Source organism: Vigna unguiculata, chromosome 5, assembly GCF_004118075.2.
Source record: "Vigna unguiculata cultivar IT97K-499-35 chromosome 5, ASM411807v1, whole genome shotgun sequence".
Classification (NCBI taxonomy): domain Eukaryota; kingdom Viridiplantae; phylum Streptophyta; class Magnoliopsida; order Fabales; family Fabaceae; genus Vigna; species Vigna unguiculata.
The window spans coordinates 577068-588457 of NC_040283.1; the positions used below are offsets into that span (position 1 = coordinate 577068).

Genomic DNA, 11390 nt, shown 5'->3' on the forward strand with positions numbered 1-11390 from the left:
TTGAAACTTTAACTATTTTATCATTTATTTCCATTTGTAGTATCACCCTTTCCAAACTTGGCACTGGCTTTTATTAATTTTAGAATCACACCACCAACCAAATTAGAAATTACACAAGTACAATTTTACTTGTTTTTACTACTGTTTTTATGATTCGGCTGAACGACACATTATAATTAGAGCTTTATTCTTTCTCATAACTTAAGAAAATCGTTGAACTCAATCTCTGGTCGCTAAAAAAAAATAAATCAACACGAGTCCGTTTATTTAAGGTCAATTTTGTTATGTTTCTAACATTTGATAAACAGAAACATGAAGTGTTAGCATCTGTATCTATATGAAATTCTTAGATGATAATTAATCTATATATTGTTAATCTTTTCTCTCACATTACTTTATGCGTGGGGCATAACACATTTCCAACCGTTAGTTAAAACCGTTGAAGGTTCCAACTATACCACGGCTGTAAAAAGAACCATACAAGCAGAGAAGAACAACTGAAGACACAAAGTCGGTACGTGTTTTAGTCTGTTACCAAAAACTACATCGTAAATTTTCAACAGAGTAGGTGTTAAAGCATACATTACGTTACGTACAACAAATGATTCAGAAGCTAAGTCAACTTGGTTTTCTTGGACTTAGCTTGAGGCTTCTCCGGAATATCATCAGCATCAACATCATCGTCTGAAGAAGCTTCTAATGACTCATCTGGTACATCATGAGGAACATTATGCTTTGTAATGAAATCCTTCAATATGGTCATGCTTTCCTCTTTCAGTGAAACCAATTGCTCTGATAAAGAACCTTTTTTTGGCTCAACAGAATATGATTCCGAGCCAAGACGCAATGTAGCCTTTACCTGGGGCTTAGCATCACAAGATTCCGTCGCCATCTATGTCTGTGGAACATCAAAGAATAAAAGAGAGAGTTAGATAATGATACAGATCATAGACAACAGAACTACAAAGTAGACAAGAAGAACAAACTGGATAAACAAGAGCACACACATTGTAAGCAGTTCAGTTGAGGAAAAGCCTTACATAACTATAAATTTGGATTTAGATTTCTTCTGAAACACAACAATAAGAAAACAAAAATATGAAGCTGAAAACAATTTGAAGCTTGGGAAATCCAAATGATCAAGTTCCATTTGGGGAATTCAGGTAAAAGGAACCATTTACATATTTGAATAGAACTCCAAAAGGCAACTTCAGCTCAACCTACGTTTTTAAGCAAACAAAATTCAAGATTCAGCAGAACTCCGAATATCAAAACTAGCAGAGACCACAGTGAGTATAATAACCCAACACACAGACATTTCGTCAAACAGTATATCTACAAATAAAAATAACACCTTGCAAGTTTTCACATACAGAACCAAGCACAGTGAGTAATTTAGCTGAACAAATAAAAGATGGTACTGTAAATAATATTGAGATTCAAACAAAAGAAAGACTGAATTATAAAGAAAATTGAGAAAATAGGAAGCAAAAGCAAAAGGGATTTTACCTTCGTCAGAGAGTTGGTGGCTGCTCAATGGAACAACAGGAGAATCCCGCAATATTTTGTGGTGCTGAATTTATGTTTGGACCAATGCGTCGTCTCTCGGCCCATTTCAATTGAACTTGGGCTTTGAGCTACACATATGGGTCATAAATTTCTTCTTTTTCGATTTTTTTTTATCATTGTAATGTTGGCCTTTGATATATAAGTCAGATATTATTTTCACTATAACCAGGGAAAAATGAATTGCTACAATACAACTAATAATTTCAAAGTCTTTTTAGTGATAAATAAATAATATTTAAAATTATATTTTCCGTCGTCTATTTTTATTTTCAAATTAATACTTTAATGTTTTATTTCTTTTGTTTGTGTATTTTAGTGAGTTAATTAAAAACATTGAAAACATTTCTCTTAACATTTAAAATAATAAATTCAATTTACTTTTTATTCCATTACACTAGACAAGCGAGACGAAGAAACAGAAAACAGAGTATAAGAGCTTGGTGTTACATTGCTGTGGAGTGGCCCTTATCTTGTTGGCATCAAAGACCGAAGCTTTGAAGAAAAATAAGAGAGGCAATGGCTGTTTGTGTTTCTGGGTCGCACACAATTTTCATGAACCGTTCCAATTTGAAGACTGTTGCGGTTCTGAGCAGAGAGAAGAAGATGGGTGTACAATACGATCTGAAGAAAGGGCAGAGTCGTAATTTCCATGAGCTCCCCTCTGGTCTAAGCATGGAGGTGATAGTGCAAAAGGGTGCAGAAATCAACAAGAATGTTGAATACCCTCCTTTGGTTTTTGTTCATGGAAGCTATCATGCTGCTTGGTGTTGGGCTGAACACTGGTTGCCCTTCTTTTCATCTTCTGGCTACGATTGCTATGCTGTTAGCTTGCTAGGACAGGTACATTCTCAAAAGGGTAACTGACATTTCAAAAAAATCACCAAAATTTTGTTATAAGTATGTCATCTATGTTGGTAGTTTCAGTGTAGAGATGTTGAGATTTTTTTTTTAACTGTAATGGTATTGTTATCTATATGCACTTTCAAATATGTTATCTTTTGGTGGTGTTTCTCCTTGGATAGGGTGAAAGTGATGCACCTGCCGATTCTGTTGCCGGTACACTTCAGGTGTGTACCTCTTCCTTTTCTACTTGAGATTCGTAAATAGAATAAACCACCAATTTAGACTCGTAAATACTACTGTATCATAAGTAGTCTTTGACGTAGTAAAACTATTTGAATAATTTTTCAAGTATTGAATATCTGTCACTTTAGTCCTTCCTTAAGTTGATGAATTTCACTAAACTTAAGTAGTCCTTAAGTGGTTTATACTGCTAGAACTTCTTAAGTAGTTCTTTTATGAGCAAGAATAACACTTATATGAAATTTATTGTTTAAGCTTTGTTTAATGTTTAAGCTTTGTTTATCTATTAACTTTCAAATTTTGTTTGATAATTTGGGCAGATTTAATGGATTATGATCATATAGTCTTATAGTTAGTCATTTATACCATGTTTTGCAGTAGACACACGCAAGAGATGTTGCAGATTTTATCTGTCGAAATATTAGATCACCCCCTGTGTTGGTTGGACATTCATTTGGAGGGCTTATTATTCAATATTATATTTCCAATTTAGGAAGTGACAATCTCAAAGGTGATTTCTCACCCTGGCTTAGTTGTTAATTTCTTGAAAATTGTTAAATTAGATGATATAACATTTGGTCTGCCATCTCTGCCCTTCCGCCATATATATGTGTGTGTATCAAAACTCTCTATTATCTATGATAATTTTTCATTTTTGGCTCATTATGCTAATTCATTTGAGCTTGATCCTGAAAATAGAAGATTTGTTCCCACAGCTTAAAGGAGCTGGCCTTGTTTGCTCTGTACCTCCTTCTGGTAATAGGTAACCAAACTCTCAATTATGTTATTGATATTCTTTAAGAGAGAAAGATGAACCTTTTAACTGTGACTGCACTGGTTGATTCTTCGTCAATTTTACTAGTGGGATAGTCTGGCGATATATCTTATCCAAGCCAATTACTGCCTTCAAGGTATTTGAACTTAATTATCTGAAGAATGTCACTTTTCCCGTTTTTGTCTTCTGATATGCATACACCACCTGACAGGTGACTCGCAGCTTGGCAGCAAAAGCTTTTCAGACCTCTCTTCCCCTTTGTAAGGAGACATTTTTCTCAGCCACTATGGAGGATCATGTTGTTAAAAGGTTTGATGTCCTGGAACCATTCCTCCATGAGTATTTCCATTGCAATTTCAAATGGAAAGGTGATGATGCTCGGTGATATATTCATTTGTTACTACTTAAAAAATTGCGGCAATAATTTAGTGAACAACATGTTCTGTCTTGTACCAAAACATTGGTAGTTCTAGCGGATCTTATTAACAGGGCAGAGGCAGGGGATAAAGCAAGGAATTTCTTCTAAAAAACATGCTTAACACACCTTGGCAAATGGCGATTCACTTCAGTGAACCTCAAAATTATGAACTTATTTGACTTGTTAGTAGGAAAGCATATTGATTTACTGTCATTTCAATTATTTAGAGTAATCTCAAATAAATGTCCACTGGGAAGAATGTTTAAAAATCCTGAATTCATGTCAATTTTTGTAGGAGTTCATTGTATGTTTATAACACCCCATAAACATAAAAATGTTGAACATGAACTTCATTTTTCTGTTAAATATCCTAAGACTTACTCTTTATATATTAATACCATGTTTTGATCCTCGGTCAACTTACTGAATATTTAGTTGTACTGTCCTTACAATTCAACTCAAGTTAAAGGTTAGTTGGTAAGGTTAACACGAGGGGGGTTTAGTTTAATTTTGCAGCTTATTTCCCATTTATTTCTAATGCTTCTGATGTTTAGGCAAGTGGTTGTTGTTATCTAGTCAGCAACTCCGAACTAGCTTGCCACAAAGTGAAATTTTAATCCACACTGCAACCCCAAACCTAGCTCTAAATTTAATCTGATTTATTTTTTATTCATGGCTTTTAGGTATATACACTCTGAGTGATGTGTTTATAATAACGTGGATGTGCTTGAGCCAGTTCCATGCATTTTAATAATAATTACTTCAACTCATGATCAATATATTGCGGAATGCATTCCTGTTATATAGCCTCAATTATTTTTGTTGATTTTTCAAGCTTAAAGTCCTGAAAAGCCTTTTTTCCTTGATATTTCAGATATCAAGAGCTGATGAAAGAAAGTTCGAGGATGCCATTGTTTGATTTAAGAAAGCTGAATGCATCTCTTCCGGTTCCTCCTGTGTCAAACTGCCCTTTTGAAATTCTTGTGTTGGGTGCAAAGGATGACTTCATTGTGGTATTTTTATGTTTAACGTTTAATTTAAGTAACCACGTGCTTCTTCCTCCTCCAACGATACTGTTTAATTCATTGAATTGTCATTGCCCAGTTATCTTTTCTACCAATAATTCCGCAACATTGAGTTATTTTTCTATCAATAATTCCGCAACATTGATTTAACTTTTGATAGTGAATGTTTTTATTCGTTGTTTATATTATAGGATGTAGAGGGACTCGAAGAAACAGCAAAGTTCTATGGTGTGTCACCAGTATGCGTTGAAGCAGTTGCTCATGACATGATGTTGGATGTTGCATGGGAGAGAGGTGCGGAAGTTATTCTTTCATGGCTAAAGGGTTTGGAGAAGTAAGAAGCACGAGATAGTAGAAGAAACCATCTGCTTCATTTTCTCATTTTGCTCGGAGAACATGCAAAGATGTGTCTTGCTTCAGATAATTAGAAATGATGTAATAATGTTGAAAGTGTTATAATCTTCAAGGTAGGTTCTAGAAGAAATGTGATTTGAGTTGTAATACATCGATCCAGATATCCAATATCCATTCATATAAGTATCTGCACTTCAGCATCCTAATGTACTTGAATTTTTAGGATAGATTCTCAGTAACACTCACTATGGTTTCAGACACCAAAAACACTTCACCCTTTCTTTATTTTGATTTCTCTATGCAAATATATTCCATTATAAGAGAACATATTCAAAGCAGTCATATAAAAAGAATACTTGTAGGCGCCTCGTTTATTGATATAAAATGATAAAATACGAATACATGTGGAGATGAAGCTTTTAACGAGCATTATTTATGACACTGGACAACCCACTTTTCTATAATGAACACAAACCAATGACAATGGATAACCCACTTCTCTATGAGGAACTTTTCTCTAAGATTCAATTGTAATTTTTTTTACTCTTGCATGTACACTAAACAAACTAAACTGTTTCTATTCCAGGCAGCACATAATTGCATTATTTCACTCCCTTGTGCCGAAGGTTAAGAAGCCTGAAAAACCTTGCTATTTACCCCTGTTCTGTACAGATGCAATTCAGATGCGCTGGTAACACTAATCTCAGTGTTGGCGGCTGCAAAAAGAACATCACCTTGGGTGACTACGTGCCCTTTGGGTGATCCTGTATTCATATTTCCTTCCCCAACAGTCACCAAAAATATGGAAGGACCTGGAACTGCTGGAAACACCACTCTTTCCCCTTGAGGAAGGATACAACGATCAATCTCAAATTCCTCAAATGGTGGGGTATATTTATTTACATATTGATTAAGAGAAACTCCATGCAAGATCTCAGGAGAACCCTGTAAGAAAATAGAGAAAAAATGGCCTCAAACATAGAAACTCATGTATTCAAGCCACCTATTGAGTGATCATTCCAAACCAACATCCCTCAAAATGCGTTTCAGTCTTCAACTATATATGCATGCCTACTAGTATGCTGCTCATGTTGAGTCAAAACTTCACAAACAATAATCAAAAAAGCAATCCATGAGGCATGGTGAAGGCCAAGGATAAAAGAAACAAAAGAGAAGTAACCAATATGGATCAATCCATAGCCAGGATGAAATTCAAAGAAGACAAAAAACTAAGACGTGCCTGAGCTGAGTGATCAGGTGTATGGCAGAAGAAATACAAGGTTTAACAAGTCATTATTTATTAGAAATCATATCAAAGAATAACCAAAGGGAACAGTAAATTACTTCAAGTAAACTGAATATCTGAACTAAAAGATCTAGCAACAGCTTTGATGCATCATTTACCTGTTTGTAAGTGAGCATAGAACAAAGAGTCTGGACATCTCTGTGTTTGGGAGTTAGGCCAGCTCGCACAACATTGTCAGAAGTTGCCATGCATTCAACGCACTCCCCAGACAAATATGCGTGTGGTTCGTTTGCCCCCAGGAACAAAGCTTCACCGGGATTGAGTTTTACAAGGTTAAGAAAGAAAGCTGCTATGACACCAACATCAGATGGGTATTGCCTTTCCAACCGCAGTACTAGCTGCTCTTTATCTGTCAACTGCCTCACCTGACGAAAGAGCATAGTAATATGGTATTGATTATGTTGGCATCATTTCAACAAAAAAGAAAGAAAAGAACTAAATTATTAGATTAATCATGTAACAAGAAGGTGAAGTCTTGTGAATAGAAAAGCTGTCACAGTACTGTATTTCCAGTACATAATACAGAGAGGATCAGAAATAGAGATAACATGCGGTTTCAGAATAATATTGTATTCATTACTTTTGACCATGAGATTATGTGACCCTTAGAACAGACTTAAATTGCCACATTTCTGACATGTTTACATGGACTATATATTATATCTAAATAACAATAAGGGTATAAAAGGAACAAAACCAGAATGATAGATTAGCGCATGTAACGAACAAACCTCATTCTCCTGAAGCAGACGACTTTTCAATCTGTTTACTGCATCAGTTACTCTCTCTTTACTAGCTGACATGAGATCCGTGAACACTGCCTTCAAAACAGGTTTCACCTTTTCTTCACCATCCTCATCATTAGTTTGTAAGACCAGGTCTGTATTTGTAGCACCAACTAGTTCCACAATTTCAGGAGTAGAATGAAGCACACCCTTGAGCTCCTAAACAGAAACAGGGAGATTGCTCATTTACTAAGAAATCATTAAAGCAAGTTAATGTCCCAGCATCTAGCACAAGTTCTGACCCCTACAAAGACGGAACTTAAGGGAAAAAGTTTAAAGAAAGAACTAGGGAAAATAATCACTGATCAACAAGAACCACTCAAGAAACTTTTTCCCATAAGCAGTAAAATCTTTGAATTATTGCCATGATTAAAAACAGAATCCTACTGGTCTCAAACTACAAAGAAATATTCCTGTACTGAAATTTTTGGTTTTCAACTACAACATTCCTCATGTAAACCAAATGAAAATACCAATAAACGTCAAATCCACCAAGCCAAATCAAATCCCGTGGAAACCTTAAATTACAGTAACATAGCTGCGGTTTGGCAGTCCCACACTAAGATCTATAATAAAACGAAATCAAACTCCCACTATCTGCCCTATAACTATCACTCTCATACTTTATTCATTCAAACGGATATCATTCGATTCTTTTGACATGTTCTCTATTAATTGTGTTGTTGGTTGGCTATCACAGGTTGCATTGCATCAGAAAGAAGCCTGTGAACAAGTGGAAACGTGATTGACATAATAACGAAAGTAAAGTTAGCAGAGAAAGGAACATTCAGTCACATCACAGGGATTGTACCTAACAGGTGGGCAGTTCTTATCCAATCACTAAAAGTCCATGAATACTGAATATTTTTTAACTTTTCAAAAAGTGGTTTTTTACACATCAAACTCTACAGGAAAACATTAAAAAATTCTGATGTATCTACAATCAACAACAATATTTAGAACAGAAAATTCGCGCAGACCCTATCCAGTTTTCTGCCATATAATATAAGGCTCAAACTCAAAAACATCCATTCAAAGTTGAAAAACACAGCACAGACATAAAGTTTTTTTTTTGTTGTCGAACAGTTGATGAAAAATCAAATCCGTTGTTCTCATAATATTCATACCAAGAATATAAAATATAGTAAAAAGGTAATTTTTTCATTTAGTTTCTAATTGTTCCCGTTTTAAATTTCTGGTCCCTCAACAATGTTTGGTTGTAGTTTATACTGTCAGAAAGTTTTATCTGGGGACCTCAGCAAGAGCCAAAACTAGCTCATACGTACGTGTCAGAATTAAACTTTTCTTGCATACAAAGTTTACAAACTAAAACTTAAAAGAGTATTCTCTCGTTAATCCTGTTATAAATGTTCCAACTACTTGATAAAGAGAATTCTAAATGAAAAAGTAAATCATATCTTGAAAATATAAAATTTATTATCATCATGCAAAGGAACTAGGCTTGGTAGAATGGTGGAAGGTTGAAGAGGAAGATTTATAATTATTGAACTTAGCCTGGAGACAATCACAGAGAACAAATGAATAATTTAACATAAGAATAAGAATAAAAATAATCCAAATAATGGAGTGGTACCTTGAGAGTGATGAATCCACAAAGAGCCTCAAAATTAGTTATTGCAAGAGCCATCTCCGGTTTGTGATTCCCATCTTTATACAAATCCGGGTGCAACTTATGCAGAATTCTAGCCAACTCCTTATCAGGGTGAGCCTGAATAGACAAAGCCTTCCCCACAGACAGCACCTAACAAACAGAACGCGCTGAAAAGATTCAATCTTGCGCCAAAACCGAAACACCCACTTACACAACCAGTCACAATTACAAAGGAGGGATCGGTGAGATATACCTTGAACAAGAAAGGGAGATCAGAACCCCATTTGCGAAGAACCTGGTCTCCTAGCACATCAGGGTTGTCGGAAATCCATGACTTAAGGGAGACCCCATTGGAGGCCAAGAAGGAAGGTCCTGAATCGTGGGTCCCAATCCAAAGCTCGGCATAAGGGTCCTCCGCGTGGAATGGGGTGTTGGAATTGAGCGCGTGGAGTCTGGCAACCTCGGAGACGCGACCAGGGAGACCCCAATCGTAGTTTTTGACGGAGCAACGGAGTCTCTGAAGATGACAGGGAGAGTCCTCCATTGTAGCGATGGCAAAGAGAGTCTCAGTGAAGGGAAGAAGAGAATGGGAATTGAGATTGAGGCAGAGACATTGCTGGTATTTGAAGAGTGAGTGAGAGAGAAGATGGCGCAAGCGGAGGAAATGGAAGGTGTGGGATGTGTCCTTTTCTGATGCAAGTTTTCCACTTTCTTTCTTGTCAATTGCTATGATGTGATCTTATCTTCTTCCTCTTCTTCTTGTTCAATGGGTTTCTTTGTGTTTACCTTTTGTTACTTTCTTTCTTTCTTGCTTTCTCAGATGCCTCTAAGAACAAGGAATTTCATACACCACCAACAGACAATTTATGAACCTTCTTATTCTTTCCAATTCTACTACATCACTGATTTTCTCAAATTTTCAATTCACTCCTACTTTTCCTTACCCAAATATTTGTAAGAGAAAAAGTGGAACTAAAGGTCAAAATCAACAACTCAAAAACAGGTAAAAAATCCCTGAGAAATAATGATGGTTTTATAGCATAGAATAACGTCAAAATAGAATGGAATTGTGTGATGAAGAAAAATAATAGGACAAAAGTAATTTTTGTAGATTATTTAATTTAAAATATTTAATTTAATTATTATTTTACTATAATTAATATATATTTTTATTAATACTTTGATTATTTTTGTTTATTATTACTCCTATTCATTTAACGTGGACAAATCATAATGAGTGTACAGACAAATTTGAAGTTTAAGGTGATTTTAAATTGGAAAATTATGTTTTCCACATTTAATTTACTTTACTTATAAAGAATAGCGTTCGCGTTTAATTTACTTTACTTATGAAGAATAACATTCATATGAAATTTTGTTTAGGCATAATTTTTAACTAAGTTTTGTAATGAAAATATCCTCATACAAGATATCATTTTCCTGTGTTAAAATTAAAAAAAAATCATTTAAAAATATATTATTTTTCTATTTATAGAAATTTAATATAATTTTGTTTATTAATATATACATATTTTGATTATTTTTAGAATCATATTTTGAGGATTTTAGAAATCATAACTTTTGGGTATGAGAAAATTAAATTCCTCTTGTACCAAAATAAGCCTACATAAATAAATAAATAAAATACAATTCAATAGTTGACTTTAAACCTTGGATGGGTCTCCAAATTTAGTATTTTCTATTTGTTTTGGTTTTGCCGTAAACTTATATATGTCAAGTTTTTTATTTATTAAATATAACTTTTGATTTATTACTAAATACTCAATCCAATATATTAAATTTTTGTTTCATGATATCAATTTTTTTAACCTTTTTATTTATTTATTCCTACCAAAACCTTTTTTTTTCTCACTCATTCGTTTTCACTTTTTTTCTCACTTTGACCAGTAAGTTATTTTTATATATATTTGTTCACCATTACTTCTTTCCTTCTACAATAATAGTGTTTTTTTAACCATAACTCTCTTATTTAAAAATTTAATTAATACACGTTTAGTCAACTATTACTTTAGGAAAAAACATTACAAACTTTAGAAGTGAAGAAAATTATTATTATTATTATTATTATTATTAATAGATTTCAACTGAAAAAAATACTATACCAAATGTAATTATGAAATAATTAAGATTAATTAATTATGTGTTATAGTAATCGAGTGATGTTGGCCAACCAAAAGAATTGAATAATACAATAAGAACGTTGGAAGTCAACTTACACTATTAATTCTAGATAGATGAAGAAAAAAAAACTGAAAATATAATATAAAGAAAAGTTGTATGACATTTAATTTTTTTAATTAATTAATTTGAAACGAAATAGTTGTTTTCATCGCTATTGTTTATTATATTTATTATTATTATTATTATCACTTTTATTATTACATTAAATTGCATTCTGAAAGGGGAAGTCATAGTCATTAAAAAAAATAAGACATAACATAT

At 33.8% G+C, this 11390-nt stretch overlaps 3 protein-coding genes across 6 annotated transcripts; 1 reads left to right on the forward strand and 2 right to left on the reverse strand.

Annotated features, from left to right (window-relative positions):
* Nucleotides 1-363: 363 nt before the first annotated feature.
* On the reverse strand, nt 364-1617 carry LOC114183960. 3 transcript variants are annotated; one of them, XM_028071170.1, is made up of 2 exons: nt 1510-1617; nt 364-898 (listed from the first exon to the last, which is right to left on the reverse strand). In XM_028071170.1, exon 2 carries the CDS (start codon nt 890-892, stop codon nt 614-616), a length of 279 nt encoding a protein of 92 aa, XP_027926971.1. In that variant the 5' UTR covers nt 893-898; nt 1510-1617; the 3' UTR covers nt 364-613. The 3 variants fall into 3 exon arrangements, with proteins under 3 accessions (XP_027926971.1, XP_027926973.1, XP_027926972.1); XM_028071172.1 differs by lacking the exon at nt 1510-1617 and adding an exon at nt 1355-1378; XM_028071171.1 differs by lacking the exon at nt 1510-1617 and adding an exon at nt 1182-1205.
* A 338-nt stretch (nt 1618-1955) lies between these two features.
* On the forward strand, nt 1956-5451 carry LOC114185028. 2 transcript variants are annotated; one of them, XM_028072514.1, is made up of 8 exons: nt 1956-2409; nt 2592-2636; nt 3034-3163; nt 3355-3415; nt 3515-3563; nt 3639-3736; nt 4720-4858; nt 5062-5451. In XM_028072514.1, the coding sequence occupies exons 1-8, from the start codon at nt 2086-2088 to the stop codon at nt 5206-5208; spliced, it is 993 nt and encodes a 330-aa protein (XP_027928315.1). In that variant the 5' UTR covers nt 1956-2085; the 3' UTR covers nt 5209-5451. The 2 variants fall into 2 exon arrangements, with proteins under 2 accessions (XP_027928315.1, XP_027928314.1); XM_028072513.1 differs by having other exon boundaries at nt 1957-2409; nt 3352-3415.
* Nucleotides 5452-5568: 117 nt separating this feature from the next.
* Nucleotides 5569-9888, reverse strand: LOC114185027 (mannose-6-phosphate isomerase 1-like). Its single transcript, XM_028072512.1, has 5 exons — nt 9181-9888; nt 8910-9077; nt 7262-7474; nt 6629-6895; nt 5569-6169 (listed from the first exon to the last, which is right to left on the reverse strand). The coding sequence occupies exons 1-5, from the start codon at nt 9469-9471 to the stop codon at nt 5852-5854; spliced, it is 1257 nt and encodes a 418-aa protein (XP_027928313.1). The 5' UTR covers nt 9472-9888; the 3' UTR covers nt 5569-5851.
* Between the last annotated feature and the right edge of the window lie 1502 nt (nt 9889-11390).

Bases quoted from the DNA above. Each gene is read 5' to 3' on its own strand.
- LOC114183960 (XM_028071170.1), bottom strand. From the start codon at position 892: ATGGCGACGGAATCTTGTGATGCTAAGCCCCAGGTAAAGGCTACATTG.
- LOC114185028 (XM_028072513.1), top strand. From the start codon at position 2,086: ATGGCTGTTTGTGTTTCTGGGTCGCACACAATTTTCATGAACCGTTCC. The intron at 2,410-2,591 runs GTACATTCTCAA...CTCCTTGGATAG, and splicing joins CTGTTAGCTTGCTAGGACAG to GGTGAAAGTGATGCACCTGC. The intron at 2,637-3,033 runs GTGTGTACCTCT...GTTTTGCAGTAG, and splicing joins CTGTTGCCGGTACACTTCAG to ACACACGCAAGAGATGTTGC.
- LOC114185027 (XM_028072512.1), bottom strand. From the start codon at position 9,471: ATGGAGGACTCTCCCTGTCATCTTCAGAGACTCCGTTGCTCCGTCAAA. The intron at 7,475-8,909 runs GTACCACTCCAT...GTTTCTGTTTAG, and splicing joins GTGGATTCATCACTCTCAAG to GAGCTCAAGGGTGTGCTTCA. The intron at 6,170-6,628 runs GTAAATGATGCA...ATTTTCTTACAG, and splicing joins CTATGCTCACTTACAAACAG to GGTTCTCCTGAGATCTTGCA.